Source organism: Xenopus laevis, chromosome 4L, assembly GCF_017654675.1.
Source record: "Xenopus laevis strain J_2021 chromosome 4L, Xenopus_laevis_v10.1, whole genome shotgun sequence".
NCBI classification, from domain to species: Eukaryota; Metazoa; Chordata; class Amphibia; order Anura; family Pipidae; genus Xenopus; species Xenopus laevis.
The window spans coordinates 885,941-907,231 of NC_054377.1; the positions used below are offsets into that span (position 1 = coordinate 885,941).

Genomic DNA, 21,291 nt, shown 5'->3' on the forward strand with positions numbered 1-21,291 from the left:
CTATTTTGAAAATAATATTCATAGAACTCTCTTATCGAACGTATAGAAAAAGTTCAGTTAATTCACATTACTGGAAATCAGGGCTAACGATTGGGTTGTTGAACATGAAACTATGTTTGTTGGGCTACTTTCAAATGAAACACATGGGATATGTTACGTGTCATATGTGAGACATCTTTCATGCAGAAAGTATAATGCAGATACATGTTGGTTCCCTTTGCATAAAAACAGTAGCTGATTTTTCTACTGCAGTTTCAAAGTAATACAACATAACAGTAGATGAGATTGAACAAAAACAAAGTGAAAGTAGCCAAAGTCATCTGCGAGCTGACCCAGAGGAATGGGAAAATACATTAAAGACATTTAGGCTGCAGTCTAACCTGTGATACAAATGAAGGCAGCATTTCCGTAACGCACCATAACGACTGTATCCCACCTTCACAGTTTCAGATAACACCTCCCTAAATAGTTCAATGGAACTGCCAGTGATCAATATGTTTTGTGCCAATAACCTCTTGTATTACTCCTTCCAAAACCACTTATCCAGGATGAGTTGAGATACATTGTAAGTTACACATACAAGATAATCAGGTGGAGGATTAGCAGTTGTGTAGGGAATGAGTACAAAATCATTGCACTTATCCCTGTAAGGACAGAAGCCCAGAGCCTGTGTGTGTGTGTGTGTTACCTAGCAACCAGCTGTTCAGTGATCTCAGTGCAGCAGGAAGTGACACAGCAGCTAGTGAGTGGCAGGCAGGAAGAGGAAGTCACAGAGACTGGCAAAAGAAGAGAGTCTGGCATAGAGAGCCGCATGGTGGACAGAGAAGGAAGCAAGAGAGCTGCTGGTGGGCCCAGAGAGCTGAGAGGCTGCACCACATTCATTTGGATCAGACTGGCACAGGGAAGCCATATACTGTGCCTGGAGAAACAGAGAGTGTGAGAGGAATCCAGACTGGAGGAACAACCAGCAGGAGATTCCTATCTGAGCATCCAAAGGGGCTGCTAGTCTCACTGTATGTCTGACTGTGCTGGACTCACCTGAAGACAAACTGAAAGGCATCCAAAGAGGATTTGTGAGTATCCTGGTTAAAGGGAAAATACCCAAAAGAGGCGCTGAAGAATAAAGAGACTGTTTATTAAAGGACTTTGCCTTTTCTTAGGCAGACAGCTTGGCGCTAGCAAGTTAGTTAGTGAGGCCCTATTGCCACCAGTTAGGAGAGCTGCATGTACTAGTTGGCCAGTTATTTTATATAAACCATTATTCAGTTTAACCAATATTGTGTGGGCATTATTATTTTGTTCCTAGTGGGGCCACCCGTACGTGGATTCCCAGATCCCATTAGGTGGAGGCACTGCACTAGTACCAGGTATCCAGTCTCTCCCAATTTCACTGCGAGTGGCTCAGGTTTGTCCCGTGTCATCAGTTAAGCGCCACACGTGGAGTGTAACACCGACAAAGGGTCAAAGTGTCAAAAGGGTTACAGTTGCTTTGTCTCTTGCGCCTGATCCCCAGCACAAACAACCATCCTGGGTAAAGCTCAGTCTCACCTATTCCGTAACTGATCAGTTCATAAACTTTCCCATCCAAAATCTCACAGGATTTGCAGTGCAAAAGCTCATGATGACATCACTAGAGTCACCAGATAGGGATTTTTTTCTAAAGTCAGCAGCACCCTCTGCCCCTCCCCCCCAGACAAACTCAAATAGATTCATTGGTGAGACAGAGGATTTTTTAAAAAAAATATTTTAACTTTTCTTTTAATTCTTTAGGCAAACAGGTTTGGGGAGGCTTAGCATCTCCAAGCCTTAATGAAAATCCACCTATGGCTTTAGCAAAGTCTAAGTAGACCATACCCACTGCCATCCTAGAATCAAGGTTCCTGCTCACCATCTCATAAATGGCAATTAAATGATCAAATGCAGATACAAACATTAATTTGTAAGGTGCTATTTTCCATTATGTGATTAGGAAAGGGGTTCAGGGGGGCGTGTATATGCCTCGAGCAGGACGGAAGCATAAAGAAATAGCTCCGTGCCCGTGCTAAACTTATCCTGCTATAATTCTGTTCCCAGCAGGGATACAAAAGTTGGAAGGGGCTATAGACGCAGCTAAAGACTGCCACAGCACCTGATGGCAAGCACGAAAAAGAATCGTGGTAAGGTGAGCTGACACGGCCAGGATCCCGTGCACGCGGTTTCCTAAGATGGCGGCCACAACTCCATTCACCCAATAACACTACGCACAGGTCCAACAGTTCAATAGAAAGCTCCAGCCACAGTAATATTGCAGCATCCGTGGCTAAGAAGCTGGGGAGATACGCCAGGGATCAGATGGATGCCAGCGCAGCCCAGGATAGATGCTGCTTCCCCTCCGACCTCTCCATACAATTCTCCAGCACTCTCTCCATACCAAGACCAAAGCGAGGACTCTCAGCAGGCTGTGCCACGCCAACCCATGCTAGCAGAAGTAATGGCACTTATTTCTACTAACCATGAGGTTACAATCAGCAAATTAGATGATCTTAAAGCCGATCTTGCTCTACTTAAACATGATGTACAGAAAATTAGAGAGCACACAACGGAGGCAGAAAGGCATATTAGCGCTCTGGAGGATACCATAGTCCCCATACCTGATAACATTAACAATATGACGCAGCAAATAAGAGACCTCACAGCTAAAGCAGACGATATGGAGAATCGCCTAGAAACAACATCAGATTAGTGGGTCTCCCTGAAAGAGCAGAAGGGGGCACTCCTGAACTTTTTGTTGAGAATTGGCTTAAAGAAAAGCTTGGAGCTGAGACTTTCTCCTCTTAATTTATAGTTGAGCGAGCCCATAGAATTCCGGCCCGGCCCCCTCCGCCAGGGGCACCTCCAAGGCCTCTCATTGCCCGCTTGCTAAAACAGGGATCGCAACCGGTAACTCTTGGAAGCCAGGAAACATCAAGAAATCATGCATGACAATGCAAAAGTATCCATTTTCTATCAAAGTACGCAAACAGCGCATGAAATTTACTGAAGCCAAGAAGAGATTACGCCAGCACAACCTACCCTATGCCATGCTTTTCCAAGCCAGATTAAGGATTCAAGCAAATGATCAAACACATTTCTTCACAAGGCCAGAAGATGCAATTCACTGACTCGAGGCAAAAACCATTAGATCACCACGCCGCTAAAGCAAAATCTCGAGCAGCACCTACAACCTTCAGTTTACCTACTCTGTTGGGAATGTTTATCCTACCTGTGAGGACGGGACACAATTTCAATTGACTCCGAGACTTCATATTCCTGCTAAAACCGTAACCATAAGTATATTTGCTCTTGTTTGGGGGATAGATCCACTTCTAATGTTGGGGATAGCGGTGGATGGGGTGGGGGTAAGGGTATGTTCACAGTTGAAGTTTTTTCCCCTCGTTCTCCTTACCTGCTTCAATACTGAGTGTGTGTGGTATTAGTACTTAACTTCAAAAATTACGATAAGTCATACAGTGCATGGGTGGCCTTTAATAGGCCCTTATCTCTTAGGCAATGTACAATGTCTAGATTGAATGTTATGTCATGGAATGTCAGAGGTCTTGGCAGCGCTATAAAGCATAGTTTGGTCTTTCAATTTATAAAGCAACACAACTCTCATATAGTGTTCCTCCAGGAAACACACTTAGATGGCAGCAAGCTTATGACACTCAAAAAAAGATGGGTGGTGGTGGCGTATCATGCCACATATTCAACCTATTCAAAGGGGAGTTACAATCCTAGTTAATAGAACATGTCCCTTTACCTTGCTGCACCTAATATCTGACCCAGAGAGCAGATTCCTGATAGTTCAAGCCCGCATTATGGGTTCCTTAATCACCATGGTCAATATCTATGTCCTACCACCGTTCTCAGATGAAATATTGTATACTATTATGTACAAGTTAGCTAACTTGCCTGATGCTCCTCTTTTGTTAATAGGAGACTTCAATGCAGTGTTGGATGTACACATTGACAGACTCCCTATACCCTCCTGTTCAGATAATGCCTTTCATAGATGGTTCGATGCATTTTAGCTTAAAGACTTGTGGATATATAGGAACCCAGGGATTGCTCAATGCACAAGTTAACCAAGCACTGTGGTGGACCTGGAGAAAGCCTATATCACAGCTCCTAATGAGAATACTAGAATAGCTTGGCATCTCTCCCAAACTAAGTTGCTGATAGCACAAACAGAAGAGGTCAAAAAAAATCACACATTTATCACAGAGCAAACCTGATGGAATCTGGGGATAAGTCTGGGAAATTACTAGCCCAACGAGCAAGAGACCCAACTCATACCACAACAATACCAGGCACAAGGGATGAACATGGGAATGTTCAAATGCTCCCGGGGGAGCTATCAAACCCTATATCAGACTAAACTGACCATACCAGAATCAGATATCCAAGAGTATAGCCATGAAATTGCTGTCTCCCCTACCAAACACAGATAGCAATAATTTGAATATACCTATAATTTCCCAAGAAGTAACTGAAGCTATCAACACATTTAAATCTGGGAAAACTCCAGGCCTAGACGGCCTACCCATGGAGTGGTACAAAAGATTTAGGCCGCTCTTAGCACCATGTCTAGCAAAAATATTCAATGCCATCTGTGATAATGATACCTTGCCAATTTCCGCTAACAACTCCTTGATTATTCTGATATTAAAACTGGGCAAAGACCCCATGCAATGTGCATCATATCATCCAATATCTCTTATAAATAGTGACGCAAAAATTTTGGCTAAAGTGTTAGCATGGAGATTGTCCCCCATCCTCCCTGCCATCATTCACCCAGATCAGTCAGGGTTTCTCCCGGGTAGATCAGTGGATGTCAACTTGAGGAGGCTTTATACTAACTTAGTAATTGAACACGACAACTCAGGTAAAAGGGTCATTGCTTCATTGGACAATGAGAAAGCTTTTGACTTGGTTGAGTGGGCGTATCTATGGTCCATCATGACATACCTCATGTTCCCTGTTAACTTCCTGAAAGGGACAAAAGCCCTATATGCTGCCCCTAAAGCATGTGTTAAAACTAACCACAACATTTCCCCACATTTTCCCTCTCTCGAGGCACAAGGCAGGGCTGTCCACTGTCCCCCCCTGCTTTTTGCCATTGCTATGGAACCATTGGCCTGCCTAATTCGAGACTCCCCTGATATAGTGGGACTTAAATTGGGCCAGCGGACAGAGAAATTGTCCTTATTTGTGGACGATACGCTCCTATACCTGGCTAACCCTATCTCAGACTTTGAAGTGGCACTATCTATTATCAATAAGCATAGAACCTATTCAGGTTTGAAAATTAATTGGGCGAAATCTACCCTATTTCCTGTTGATACCCCCGACCCACATACATCACCTGACCTGAAGGGGTTACAGTGGACCTCGTCTTTTAAATATCTTGGGATTACGATCCATAAAGACCTTAAACAGTTCATGGACCTTAATTGCCAACCCTTGATACTCACTCTGGAGAACAAAATTAAATTAAATCTTTGACAATGGTGACAGGACATTCCTCGTATAAACAAGGATATTTGGCTGGACATTCTGTACTCACATCACGAGTATCTAGTTGGAGCTAAAGACAAATTACTGCACAGAACCTATCTCACTCCCTCCAGATTACGCAAAATGGTCATGTAACAAAATACAATAGTTCTGGAACTCTGTTTCTGATTACACAAGGTCACAAACATTCCAGTTCAACTTGACCCGTTAATTATGCTACTTAACCAAGTGGAGGATTTGGCCCCAACAAGGGCAACAAGGACTCTTTTAGCGATTTTATAAACTCCAAAAAAATGTATAGCCATGAAACGGAAAGCGCAAGACCCCCCTTCACTTGCCATGTGGCAAAAACAGGTTAACTCAGTCATTCCTCTCTACAAGTTAATATACTGGTACATTAGAAGAGGTTGTCCTGAAAATTTAAAAAAAACATGGGACATGTGGTTAGAGGCTCAACCGCATTTTACGGTATAAGGCAAAATACACAAATGCACGAAGAGTATACCAGGGCCCAGACATTCCTAAAACTAGACAACCCCATTGCACAGCATCTTGACTCTCTTTTCTAGACATTGCAGTGAAGCAAGAAACCACATGAAGTACTCCCAAATCTCATACATCCTTTAGCCATCATAAGCAGGTGTTTGAACCCCTCCCTGTTAGATCAAGGAGAGTATAAGCCCATACGGCAAGTGGGTAAGTTACTCAGAAACATATACGAACCCCTGTATTGCTTAATAACCCACTTACCCAATACATAAGGTAGACACAGCAGGGTTTCAAAACAGATGATGCTTATAACTTATATGTATAACTGCTGTTAATGATTATGCTGCATTTACCTGTACTATTATTGCAATACCTACCTGTGAAATACTGATGGTATTCTGGTATACTTAATAAACTTGAATTGTTAAAAAAAAAAATGGAAAGGAATTCAAAGACTTAACTGTAACATCTGTATAGGACCAATATTCTTCATTTACAGCTGCTCACCCCTAACTTACTTTATTTTAACAGAACCCCACAAAAATTCTTCAATTCTTGGAGCGGAACGATTGGTGCATATGAGAAAATCAACTCTGAGCTGTCAGATCCCTGAGTCCCTGCTGGAACCCACTGAAATCACTTTATATTTGCAAAGAAAAGGTGACGAACAGATTGAGATTCTCTCCTGGAAATCAATGGCAAATAAGACAATTTCAGAACAGTTAGTGAGTAATGGGAATGTGACTAATCTGCGCCCAGCACCGAGGCCACTGCAAGTGGAAATGTTTCCTATAATAACAAATAAAAATGGAGATTCCAACTGTCAGTGCACAATCCATATAACTCCCGACATAGAGGAAGATGATGGAGCAGAACTGACTGTGAAGGTCACTCACTCTGCCCTGAGACTCTCCATCTATGTGTCCTGTCGGCTAGAGGTGAACGAAGGTTTGTTTTTTTATTTCATTCAGTAATATGGGAGGGACCCAATTAAATGAGTGATCATTACACTAAAGTGTGGCTCCATTTATATATTGATTTGCTTAGATCACAACAGGTTAACTTGCAATTTCATATTTCCCTTCAATCTCAATATATTTTTCCCTCTGCAGAGACAATGTTACTGGTGATGGATGAGGATTATAGAGTGAGAGTTGGCCCAGCACCCCGGGACCCTAAAGATAATTTTCATGAAAGGGCAATAACACTTGGGAGACTTGATGGATTAGAGAACATTGCCTTGAGTCCAACTGGGAAACTCTTCGCCATCCGAGAGGGAAATCTCTACACCGGCCCAGTATCATCTTGTACAAACCAAATCTTGTTTTCCCCTGACAGAAGAAATGAGCACACTGGGTGGGACATGTTTAAACTTATCTCAGTTGATCCCATGGGGCTTCTCTGTGCAGTGACACATTCAGGAACAGTTTACAGGGACCCACACCCAGAGGATGAAAGTCAGAAATGGGTTGGTGACCTGGGTGTATATGTAGGGCAGTATAACTGCAGTGATGTTGACTCTGTCTTCTTTGACCCCCAAGGTTCTTTATATGCAAAAACAAGTGACGGTCAGATTAAGATGTGGGTCAAACCAGCAGAGACAGATAGTGATTGGTTGGATTTAGGAACCGCACTCAGACAAAGAGACGACAGAGATTCTCCCCATGTGATTTCTTTCTGCCCTGAGGGAAACCTCTGGTGGGTCAGTAAGGCTGAAGGCAAACTGTATAAAGGGCCACAGCCAACTCAACAGAATCCAGGATATTGGGGGGTCGCCAGGTTCTTGGGTCAGGACTATAATCGGTACAGACTGTTTGGGTTCATAGGAGGAACATTCATTCAGAGGATGGAGGGTCTTGAGTTCTTCCATGAATTGGGGAAAATTGTCACAGAAAAGAGTATGATCTTAAATACAGAAACCTATGATAATAGTGATGGGAGCTCCACATTAAATGAGACTTTCAGGTGAGTGATTTTCCTTTTTATATTGCTGTGCCTCAGGGAAAGTTGCCCAATGGACTACTGACTGGGGGACTGAAAGCTTAGAAAATCGATGGATTTCATTTTCTTCCCACCAGTAAACCTCCTCAAATGGGATTCTATAAATACATTGTCTTAATTATGAAACAGTTTCACAAGGGGAATAGTGAGATAACGCTATCACATATTAATTATTTCTTTCATTCAGCTTCAAGAAAATGATGAAGGAAGTGAGTAGATTCATTCATGATCATAACATTGTGTTTGTGGAGGAGGCAGAAACGACTTTCATGGAGGGAATTCCTGTCATTGACACGGAAAGAGATTCCAAGATTTTACTTGATAATAACATCACTCACCAGTGGGATTTCACCAACACCAATGAACGAGAGGTAACGGGATCAGTGACTTATGTACCCCCTACGGTAAATGATAAGGATATTAGAAGTCACTGAGGGGTTGTTCTGTGACCATATAAAGGCACAAGGCTGCAGGCTGAGTTATACAGGGAACTCTGAGTATCACTCATGTATTATAAGGGGTAATGTACCCCCTACTGTAAATGATAAGGATATTAGAAGTCACTGAGGGGTTGTTCTGTGACCATATAAAGGCACAAGGCTGCAGGCTGAGTTATACAGGGAACTCTGAGTATCACTCATGTATTATAAGGGATAATGTACCCCCTACTGTAAATGATAAGGATATTAGAAGTCACTGAGGGGTTGTTCTGTGACCATATCAAGACACAAGGTTGCAGGCTGAGTTATACAGGGAACTCTGAGTATCACTCATGTATTATAAGGGATAATGTACCCCCTACTGTAAATGATAAGGATATTAGAAGTCACTGAGGGGTTGTTCTGTGACCATATAAAGGCACAAGGCTGCAGACTGAGTTATACAGGGAATTTGAAGTACCAATCATGTATAGTAAGTAATACATGTAGAGAATTTGCTGGAAATACTTTACATGTACTGGACATTGCCATTACTATTGGTCTGACCGTAGACTCATTGGGGCATATTTATCAAATAATGAAGTTAGAGATCACCACAGTCCTCTAGAGTGAAATTCCGCCACTCTCCATTCATTTCTATGGGATTTTGAAAGGGGTATTTATCAAAGGATGAACTTTCACTTTCACCCTCTGGTACTTTTTTAAAAATTCCATCAAAATGAATGGAGAGTGGCGGAATTTCAGACTAGAGGACTGTGGCCATCTCTAACTTCACTCTTTTATTGGCTGTTAGTCCTGCAGCCTTGGCAAATATGTAGGAGAAAGTTAATATTCCAGGCTACAGTGCATTTCATTTGTGAACCATCCCCTAGATCAGTGATCCCCAACCAGTAGCTCGCGAGCAACATGTTGCTCTCCAACCCCTTGAATGTTGCTCTCTGTGTCCTCAAAGCAGATGCTTATTTTTGAATTACAGGCTTGGAAGCAAGTTTTAATTGCATAAAAACTAAGTATAGTACCAAGTAGAGGCTCTTGTAGGCTGCCAGTCCATATAGGGGCAACCAAATAGCCAATCACAGCCCTTATTTGGCATCCAAAGGGAATATTTTATGCTTGTGTTGCTCTCCAACTCTTTTTACATTTGAATGTGGCTCACGGATAAAAAAAGGTTGGGGATCCCTGCCCTAGATGGATTCAGAATGGGGTGGAATTGATGATGCCCCATAAACTACTTCACCATGTTTCCTATACAGTATTTTCAGGATACAGAGAGGGGATTGTCTTTTCTGGTCACTTCATCTGTCCCTAAACCAGCATAGATACCATACAGAGCCCTCCCCACATTGTCTCTTATTGTAATGATTCTGCTTAAATGTTTACCTGTATATGGAACTGTTACATCTTATATTAGTGTCCTTATACTCTGTAGTGCACTGCAGGACACAATGGCACTAAATATTATAATAATAATTAGTAGTTTTAATTATTATTAACATGTATTTATATAGCGCCAACATATTGTGTAGCACTGTAAAGTAAATGTGATTATACAACTAAATACATGAATTATATACATAGAACATACATCACAATCAATACCAGTACAAAAGGTGAGGAAGGCCCTATGCAGAAAGAGCTTACACTCTAAAGGGAAGGGAGTAATACACAAGGTGTGGGAGTGGGCAAGATGGAATTAAGTGGGTGAGAAATGTGGTACTGTATGTGGTGTTGCGTTTGGTAGTTAAGCAGATTGAGGGGAGGCTTCTCGAAATAAGTGCGTTTTAAGAGATTTCTTGAAAGCAGAAAGGTTGGGAGAAAGTGGGACAGATCGTGGGAGAGAGTTCCAGAGGAGGGGTGCAGCCCTTGCAAAGTCTTGAATGTGAGCATGTGAGGAGGTAATGAGAGAAGAGTTGAGGAGCAGGTCAGTAGAGGAGAGTAGTAAGCGAGTGGGTGAGTATATAGAGATGAGTTCAGAGATGTAGGGTGGGGCAGAGTTATGAAGTGCTTTGAAAGTCAGTGTCATTAATTTGATTCTGAAAGGTAACAGAAGCCAGTGCAGGGATTGACAGAATGGTGAGGCAGAGGAGGAGCGGTTGCTGAGGTGTATGAGCCTCGCAGCAGTGTTCATTATGGACTGGAGAGCTGACAGTCTCTGGAGGGGGAGGCCAATTAAAAGAGAGTTACAGTAGTCTAGACGCGATATGATGAGAGAGTGAATAAGAATTTTGGCAGCATCTTGGGTGATAAATGATCATATTTTGGATGTGTTCCTTAGGTGGAAGTGACATGATTTAATAAGTGACTGGATATGAGGAGTGAATGACAGGGCAGAATCTAGGATAACCCCAAGGCACCGGGCCTGGGTAGAGGGGGTGATAGTGGAATTGTTAACTATGATGGATACTTCCGGGATGGTACTGGTGTTAGTTGGAGGAAAGAGAACCATTTCAGTTTTAGAGAGGTTTAATTTAAGGTAATGTGACAGGCAGGAGGAGACAGAGTTAGGAGTTCTGGGTTGAGATCAGGAGATGAGAGATAGATCTGAGTATCGTCAGTATAGAGGTGGTAGTGGAAACCATACGAGTTGATTAATTTGCCACGGGAGGAAGTATAGAGGGAGAATAGTAATGGTCCCAGGACAGAGCCTTGAGGAACTCCAACAGAAAGAGGTAGGGGAGAAGATGATACTCCATTGTAGGAGACACTGAAGGAACGATTGGTGATATAAGAAGAGAACCAGGACAGGGCTGTGTCACGAAGGCCAAGTGACTGGAGGGACTGGAGGAGGAGAGGGTGATCTACAGTGTCAAATGCAGCCGAGAGATCAAGCAGTATTAGTAGTGAGAAATGATTGTTGGCTTTAGCGATTAAAAGGTCATTAGTTAGTTGCAGTTTCAGTAGAGTGTTGTGGCTTAACACCAGGTTGTAGGGGGTCCAGCAGGTTATTATCAAAGAGGAATGAGGTTAGTCTGTTGTAGACTAGGCGCTCAAGTAGTTGAGAGATGAAAGGTAGCAGAAAAATATGTCGGAGGTTGTCAAGATTGGAGGGATCAAGAGAGGGTTTTTTTTCAGAATGGGGGTGACAAGAGAATGTTTTAGTTGAGAAGGAAACGGTCCAGTTGAGAGCAAGAGATTAAATAGGTGAGTTTAGGCTTTGATTGGACAAGGATTGGTATTGCAGAGATGTTTTAAGGGAATTGGATCAAGCGGTCAGGTGTTAAGGTGAAAAGAGGCCAAAAGCTTTGAGATTCCTCATCAGTGACAGGGGTGAAGGAGCACAGGAGAGACTGGGGAGTGTGGAGGGAGGGGGGTGGAAGTCTAGGGGGGTTGAGTAGTGGAATGTCCCTTCTGATAGTGTCAATTTTTTTTGAAGTGCTCAGCAATATCTTGAGCAGAGACAGATGTGCATGGAGGGGGTGGAGAAGGGGAAAGGAGAGGGTTAAAGGTGGAGAAAAGTTGTGCTGGTTTTTTAGAAAGGGAGTTAATTAGTGAAGTAAAGTAAGTTTGTTTGGCTTGGAAGAGGCTGGTGTTATAGGAGCGCAAGGCAGATTTGTAGCTCCAAAAGTCTGATTCTGAACGGGATTTGCACCAGCGACGCTCAAGTGCATGTGAATGTCTTTGGAGCTTTTGTATGAGCAGTATGTCACGGTTGGAGTGGTTTGGGTCTAGAACGTTTAGTTTTTATAGGAGCAGCTCATTTAGGGCAGTGGTGAGAGGACTATAGTAGACAGAGGTAGCCACATTAGGACATGAGATGGCTGAGATATTAGAGTGAAGAGAGTCAAAGGAAGAAGAGAGATGAGACTACAGCTTGCAAGTCACGGTAAGTACGTGTTTGGGGAATAGCAGGGGGTGAGGAGGGAGTTAGTGAGAGTTGAAATGTGACCATATTGTGATCAGAGAGGGGAAATGGGGAGTTAGTAAAATTGGTGGTTGAACAGAGTCTGGTAAATATGAGATCCAGAGCATTACCATTGGAGTGAGAGGGGGAGTCTGAGCACAAAGATAAGCCTAGGGAGGAGGTTAGTGAAAGAAGTTTAGAGACAGAAGAGTTGTTAATGTTGTTAACGGGTATATTAAAGTCACCTAATATGATGGAAGGTATGTTAGATGAAAGAAAGTAAGGAAGCCAGGCAGCAAAGTTGTCCAGAAATTGTGCAGTTGGTCCTGGTGGTCGATATATAACAGCAATGCACAGTGAAACCGGAGAAAAGAGCCTAATGCAGTGAGCCTCAAATGAGGAGAATGATAAAGAGGGAACAGGTGGAAGAACTTTAAAAGTAGAGCGGGGAGAGAGAAGCAAACGTACCCCACCTCCAGGTCTGTTAGCAGGTGTGGGAGTATGAGTAAGTAAGTATGAGTAAGTATGAGTAAGTATGAGTGAGTAAGTATGAGTAAGTATGAGTAAGGTGTAGCCCCCATAGGACAGGGCAGCAGGTGAGGGGGTGTCAGTAGGAGAGAGACAGGTGTCAGTAAGTGCGAGTAGGTTAAAGGAATTGGCAATGAAATGGTCGTGTATAGCGGTGAGTTTGTTGCAGACACATCTGACATTCCAGAGAGCACAGGAAAGATTAACTGGGTTTTTGGGTATAGGAGTAAGAGTTCTGTACTGATTGAATTTGCTCCGGAGAGAAGGAGCTCGTGGCCGTGACATAACTGGGATGGGGTAAGGGCCAGGGTTTGGGGAAATGTCCCCAGCTGCCAGCAGTAGAAAGGAAAGAAAGACTAAGTGAGAGTGGGATTTATAAGTTCTTAGTTTGTATGAAAAAGAGGAGTTTTGTGGAATAGCTAAACAGAGAACTTTATATACTTCATGTGTGGAGAGGGAAGGAGAGGAGAGAGGCTGAGATTTGTATAGAACTGGGATTTGATGGGGGAGGTAGTGAAAAATGTTTTATGAAGCATGAGAGTGAGAGGAGGAGAAATACAGGATAAAGTATGTTTGGAGTAAGAAGTTACAGACAGGCAGGTACAAACAAATCTGTTTTCTTCTTATCCCAGATGGTTCAAAGTTGATAGAAGAGAGTCCTGTTCCTTTTGCCTTGTCCAACTGCCTTGTGTAACTGTCATTTCTAAGCACTTGTGAAATATTAGCACTTGTGCCATACCCCTAATACTAGTACAATCCTCTATACTGGGTCTGAATTTATATGTAGCTGATTGGGAAAACCAGAGCCTGATTAATCAATTAATCAATTAAACAGCTAGCAAAGGGCAGAGCCAGAACCAGGTTTGGGGCTATAAAAATATCTCTTGTTCACTGAGGAGTGGACACAGATGTGTACTTGAGATACAGTATTTATCAAAGAATTAAAGTTAGGGCCCTTTTAATTTGGAGTTGTCATATGTCTGACACCAATGCAAAACTTCCCCAGACATCAGTTCTGTTGGAGTTTAACTAAACCCCTAGGGTAATTACTGTATCTGAACATTTGTCATTTCTTTTAGGTTACTTTATCTCTACAAGCACCTGTTGTGGTTGGAATTGGTAAAACTATGCGTATGGAGACCTCAGTCGAGAAAGCCAAAATAAGTGTTCCCTACAAGGTCCGGCTACTCACAGGCCAAGGCCGAACTGTAACCATTGAAGGCAGCTGGGAAGGAACCACCTTCTATAATCTGAGAGCGGCACCAAGTGATGTCCGGGGCAGGAGGAAATATTTTGGCTATACATTAACAGACAGTTGTGAAGAGGAGAACTACTTTGATCAGAGGTGACACAAGGGCACCCAAAGAGATAAGTCGGTGGGAAGCATTGGGATCTAAGTGTTCCTTCTCCACTAGCAGCCACCTCCCAGGTTATTCCTGTAGTATTTCACTTTCTTCTCATTGGGAAGAGACTGCAAAATCATCTTGCTATTATCTTACATACAAAGAGTATTGTGCCATTTTGTTTTGATTTCTTTTTTTTTTTTGTTTTAATGTGGGTAGCATTAAAAATTCCTTCTCTTTTCACTGCTGGGTTATTATAAGAAATAAAATTTTTCCCAGAAAAGGGGAAGATTATGGGAGAGGCCCTAATCAGGACAAATGGATCTGCATTGTAGGAGGATGAGAACCAAGTTAAGAGAAGAAGAATCAATGTAACTCAGTGTTGTCCAACCTGCAGCCCTCCAACCTTTAGCATTTAGGGAGATACTATGAGTTTCATTTTAACGGCAGCACAATCTGTACATTACTGTTGTATAAACGGAAACATTCTAACAATTGTGCTTTTATCAATATGTTTTGCTCACATGTCCCCTGTGATTCAGAGGTCTCAGAGCAAATGACTAGTGATGGGCGAATCTGACCTGTTTCGCTTTGCCAAAAAGTTTGCAATGAAAAGTGACGCTCATCACTACAAATTACTTCTCTGCACTGCCCCAAAATTATCCCCGGCTGCAATCATTTTAATTTCCAGGGTCAGACAAAGGCAGAGAGAGATTGTGAGAGAACAGCTCATAAACAGGAGGAAATATTCCTTTTAATTCAGTTAAAGGGAATCTGTCATCCAGACATAAAAACTGTATAATATAAATCCTTATTAAATTAAAGATGAAACACATATTCTGGGAATTTCCACTTCCTCCTTACTGGCATCTACATATGATTTTGGGATAATGTAAAGCTGAGTTTCCACAAAAATGGTGCCTGCCTGTAATTCAAATTGTAGATTCAAAAAGAATAAAGAAACAAGAGTTAAGCAATTGATATAGTCTAAGGAAAGTTTATTTGTTTGTCTAACATAATAAAATAGGGTTTGGAATTATTTCTTTGGGTGACAGGTCCCCTTCAAAGCCTGTTTGGAAGTTGTACTGGGTATCATTATAACAAGCACTGGCACCTCAGGGGTTAATAGTTCATTTATCATTTTGATCTGTGGCCTTTTTATTTAAGAGAAAATTATGATCAGGTCACCAGAGCCAGATTTAGGGGTACTTGGGTGCAACTGGCATTGGGTGCAGTTCTCCCCTCACCAAAAAGCATTTGTCTGGTTTTCATCCAGGCAATAAATAATGATACTGAGATTATCCTGATTGTAATAACAATGGTGCTGATGTTACGGAGATGATAAGTGATATTTAATTAATAATATTGACAGTGTCAGACCGGCACCCCAGGATACCAGGAAAACTCCCGGTGGGCCAAGGTATCAGTGGGCCTCTTGATTCTAAACATTTGGCCTATTTCATGGTCATTACCAATTTCTATGAGAACAAAGAGGATAAATAGATGGATTAATAGATTATAATATGAGGAAGAGGAAGAATAATAGTACTGAGAGTGGGCCCCTGGTCTAAGGTCTTTGGGTGGGCCCCTGGTGTCCCAGTCTGACACTGTGTGGGGGCCCCGAGGTAACATTCCCAGTGGGCCCAGGAACCCCAGTCCGACACTGGATATTGATGAGTAGCTCTGATCAATAAATATATGCAAATAAATAAGAGAATCTCCTCTAAAACACAGCAGAGCAAAGTATTGCTTCCTGCCTACATTGCTTGGGGTACAAATTGTATCCCACCCCTGGAAAGCTGCTGGGCCCCAAGGGAGAAACTGGAAATTATATAAAATCCCTTATGCCTTGACCTGAAACCAGATTGGAAAAGCACTGCAGAACTGGATTTGCAGGAGAAGAAACAAACAGTTAATTTGACTTTGTTCTGTTAACTCTTTCTAGCATGGGCATTTTATGTGTCTTCAATGGAATGGTATGGCAACTCAAGGAGGGGTGGCGGGGTGAGGTACCCAGGTGGCCTTGCCCTGCACTGGTAACAAACTATTCTTCCTACCTGTCCCCTAACTTTTGCATTATTCAGACTTCTAATCTACTTGCAGAGTGCAGCCAGACCTTGGGCACAAATTATTTTTAAATTAGCATAAAGGGAATGCGTTTGAACCTCTTACTATTCTTGCACTTGCACCACAGGTAATAATATATTAAAGGAAAACTATACCCCCAAAATGAACACTTAAGCAACAGATAGTTCATATCATATTAAGTGGCATATTAAATAATCTTACCAAACTGGAATATATATTTACATAAATATTGCCCTTTTACATCTCTTGCCTTGAACCACCATTTCGTGACTCTATCTGTGCTGCCTCAGAGATCACCTGACCAGAAATACTACAACACTAACTGTAACAGGAAGAGATCACCTTACCAGAAATACTTCAGCTCTAACTGTAACAGGAAGAGATCACCTGACCAGAAATACTTCAGCTCTAACTGTAACAGGAAGAGATCACCTGACCAGAAATACTACAGCTCTAACTGTAACAGGAAGAGATCACCTGACCAGAAATACTTCAACTCTAACTGTAACAGGAAGAGATCACCTGACCAGAAATACTTCAGCCCTAACTGTAACAGGAAGAGGTCACCTGACCAGAAATACTTCAACTCTAACTGTAACAGGAAGAGATCACCTGACCAGAAATACTGCAGCTCTAACTGTAACAGGAAGAGATCACCTGACCAGAAATACTTCAGCCCTAACTGTAACAGGAAGAGATCACCTGACCAGAAATACTTCAACTCTAACTGTAACAGGAAGAGATCACCTGACCAGAAATACTGCAGCTCTAATTGTAACAGGAAGAGATCACCTGACCAGAAATACTGCAGCTCTAATTGTAACAGGAAGAGATCACCTTACCAGAAATACTTCAGCTCTAACTGTAACAGGAAGAGATCACCTGACCAGAAATACTACAGCTCTAACTGTAACAGGAAGAGATCACCTGACCAGAAATACTACAACTCTAACTGTAACAGGAAGAGATCACCTGACCAGAAATACTTCAGCCCTAACTGTAACAGGAAGAGATCACCTGACCAGAAATACTGCAGCTCTAATTGTAACAGGAAGAGATCACCTGACCAGAAATACTGCAGCTCTAATTGTAACAGGAAGAGATCACCTGACCAGAAATACTGCAGCTCTAATTAACAGGAAGAGATCACCTGACCAGAAATACTGCAGCTCTAACTGTAACAGGAAGAAGTGAGGAAGCAAAAGACACAACTCTGTCTGTTAATTGGCTCATGTGACCTTACATGTATAGTTTGTTGGTATGTTTGTGAGTACAGTGAATCCTACGATCCCAGGGGGTGGCCCTTGTTTTTTAAAATGGCAATTTTCTATTTATCATTACCCAATGGCACATACTACTAGAAAAGTACATTATTATGAAAATGGTTTATTTACATGAAGCAGGTTTTACATATGAGCTGTTTTATGCAATATCTTTTTATAGAGACCTACATTGTTTGGGGGGTATAGTTTTCCTTTAAATGACCCCAATCCTCTGTCTATGCAGCACTTACAGGGAGAGCATCTTAACCAGAAATTACTGAGCTCCCCATAGCAACATCATTTAAGGGCCTTTAATGTACAGGGCTCAGTGGGTTGTACTAGGGTTGGTTTTAGCCAGGACACACTGTGCAAGGAGTTTGTATGTTCTCCCCGTGTCTGTGTAGGATCCTACTGATACTCCTGTTTGCTCCTACACCCCAAATACATACAGTCAGGATCATTGGCTCCTATAAAAATGTGTGCGAATGTGATAGAATTAGATTGTAAGCTCCACTGGGGGGCAGATGAGAATGATGTTTAATCTTTGTAAAGCTCTGCAGATGTGTGTAGCCTCTATATATGTAAATATTACAGTATAAATAAATAACGCAGGACTATTGGACATGGAAGGGGAGCACTTGAACAAGCAGACTAACTGCAGAGGAGAAGATTATTCCAGACTGATTGGCTGACACAACATGTTTGGGGCCCACTGAGAAAAGACACTTGAAAAAGGTACAAATGGGCCCCAAACCTGTTGTGTCAGTCAGTCTGGAAAAACTTTCTCCTCTGCAGTTTATCTGTTTGTTTCACGGCTCCACTTCCATGTCCAGTAAATAGTACAGTATATTCAAGATGGGCAGAAGTACTGAAGCATTGTCTATACATTGTCTTGTGTGTGTGCTGGAAAATACAAGACTTTTGTGTTCGAATAAAGAGCACAGGGCAGTTGTGTGTAAGTTCCAGTGGGAAGGAGCCTGCACGGGCCCCTAAACAGCATGTTTCCGCTAGAGGGAGGGGGCATGCTGCCATAAAGAAAGAGGCTAATACTACTACCGCGCCTGCCACTGTTCAGAATGGGGAGGATTCATCCACAGTGGAGCCTTCTAAGGAGTGAGTGCAGCCCAGATGCATTCCTATTACAGCCCTGACCTAGATCAGTCTCAGGGGCCAAAATTGCCTTCTACTTCTCCTGCCAAACCCTTGCTGTCCCCAGAGGAACAGGATCTCTGGGTAGCCTCAGGGAGGGCCGACACCAAGAAGCTATGCACGGTCTCTCGGGTGCAACGCATCATAAATGCCCGAGTGCATGCCCTATGCCCCTGAGTGGGTATGTGATGAAGTGGAGAAGAATCTGGAGGAATGGCTGTATGGTGAGCTGCTGAGGAAAACAATTGTGGTACCCAGAGGACTGTTTCAAAGTGATCCTCAAAAGCACCAGAAGGACATGGCCTTCCCCTGTGACATCGTGAGTGAGTGGTGGTTTAGACGTACAATTAAGCCCTGGAAGGATAGGGAATCACTGTCCACCTGTCCTGCAGTTGTAGAGGTAGAAATCCCACAGGTGCCTGAGGTAAAAGTGGCTGAGACCCTCACTAACAGTCAGAAGCAGGAGATGAAAGAGTTTCTGATCCAGAATAGACAAATATTCTCAGACCAGCCTTTGCTTACTGATATTATTAAACATGACATTATAACTGGACCTGGGGTTAAAGTCAATATCAAACCTTATAGGATACCCGAGGCATTTAGAGAGGAGATTAGAAGGATGTTGGAGCTGGATGTAATTGAGGAGTCCCATAGTGAATGGTCCAGCCCCATTGTCCTTGTCCCAAAACTGGACGGTAGCATCCGATTTTGAAATGACTTCAGAAAGTTAAATGAGTCAGTGAGTTTGATGCATATCCAATGCCCCAGGTTTACCACCCTAGATCTTACCAAGGGGTATTGGCAGGTACCCCTCACTGAAGGGACCAAAGAGAAGACTGCATTTTCCAATCCTGAGGTGCAGTGGCAATATAAACGCTTACCGTTTGGCTTACATGGGGCCCCAGCCTAGTTCCAGAGAATGATGGACCGCATTCTCAAACCACATCGAGGATATGCTTCAGCTTACCTGGACAATGTGGTTATCTTTAGCCCAGACTGGGAAAGTCATTTGCCCCGGGTAAAAGCGGTCCTTGACAGCAAATCCCAAAAAGTGTGTAATGGGGTTAGAAGAGGCCCGCTATTTGTGGTATGTTATTGGAAGAGGGGTAGTCAAGCCACAGGTGTCCAAAACTGAATTCAGGAGTGGCCCCGGCCCAATTCCAAGAAGCAAGTGAGGGCCTTTCTTGGGATAGTGGGATATTACAGGAGGTTTGTCCCCAATTTTGCCACCCTAGCAGCCCCATTTACTGACCTCACAAAAGGGAGTACAGCTGGAACAGTTACATGGACCCCAGAGGCAGAAGAAGCCTTTCTAAACTTGAAGGCATGAAAACAAGAAATTAAGAATCTCTTCTATGGCACTCTGTAAATTACCTCATATTAATATTTGATAAATGAATTAATGAATTATTGTAGTGAACTAAATAAAGTAAATTAATTGAGATTTTTATTCAGTGTACAAAAACATTAGAATCCAGTATGCATTTTCCACTCCTGAGGGGCAGTGGCAATATAAACGCTTACCGTTTGGCTTACATGGGGCCCCAGCCACGTTCCAGAGAATGATGGATCGCATGATGGACTGCAGTCTCCTCCTAATTTACAGAGTGCGATAGAAGAGATTCTTAATTTCTTATTTTCAGTAATCTAACCAATCTCACGCACCGCCTGAATAATAAGGCATTGTAAACCTCTAATTATATTTAGTTGAGTGTGCTGCCACACTTTTTGTATTAAACTTGAAGGCATCCCTGTGCAGATACCCTGTGCTGATAGCTCCTGATTTCAAGAAAGAGTTTCTTGTACAGACTGATGCTTCTGAAGTTGGGTTAGGGGCTGTTCTGTCACAAGTAGTGAATGGGGAAGACCACCCAGTACCTAAGCAGAAAGCTAACCCCCGCTGAACATAGGTATGTCATTGTAGAGAGAGAGTGCCTGGCCATCAAGTGGGCACTGAAGAGCTTGAGATACTTTCTGTTAGGGAGGCAGTTCAAACTTGTCACTGACCATGCCCCACTTAAATGGATGGCCCAAAATAGGGAAAAGAACGCCAGGGTCACCAGATGGTTCTTGTCCCTTCAAAATTTCAAGTTCTCAGTAGAACATAGACCTGGAAAGATGAAAGGGAATGCAGATGCTCTCTCCAGGGTCCATGCATTGGTGGCATACTGTGCTCAGCCCTACGGGCTTGAGCAGAGGGGGGGAGGGATATGTGGTATGGTGACAAAAAGGTCCCCAGTTCCCTGGGGAAAAGTGATTGATGGAATGTATGTTGGGCCACGGATTCTCAGATATTGTTACTGAGGTGAGACCAGTAGTGCTCTAAGCAGAGAAACACTATGGGGGGAATTCACAAAAGTGTCGGGAACGAAAAAATGTCTTTAAAATGTCGTAGAAAGTGTCGTAGCAACAGCCGACAGATTCACAGAGCATTTCTCCGCCAATTTTCCGACATGTGCGACACTTTTGAATTAGTGTCGTTAAAAGTGGGCGTGGTTTTTTCGGCGCCACTTTTCCCGCCATTTTTATGAATTACTCGTAAACTCGTTTTTTTCACCGACAATTTTTCAGACACTTTAGGCTCTCCAAAATGAAAATGTCAGACAAATTGTCGT

At 42.7% G+C, this 21,291-nt stretch overlaps 1 protein-coding gene across 1 annotated transcript in view; it reads left to right on the forward strand.

Moving 5' to 3' along the window:
- Positions 1–14,418, forward strand: part of LOC121402888 — a 44,370-nt gene extending 29,952 nt beyond the window's left edge. Inside the window, 4 exon segments of the mRNA XM_041589656.1 lie at positions 6,556–6,972; positions 7,137–7,989; positions 8,213–8,396; positions 13,914–14,418. Of these exon segments, the coding sequence (XP_041445590.1) occupies positions 6,556–6,972; positions 7,137–7,989; positions 8,213–8,396; positions 13,914–14,183 (1,724 nt within the window). The 3' untranslated portion in view covers positions 14,184–14,418.
- Positions 14,419–21,291: the final 6,873 nt, after the last annotated feature.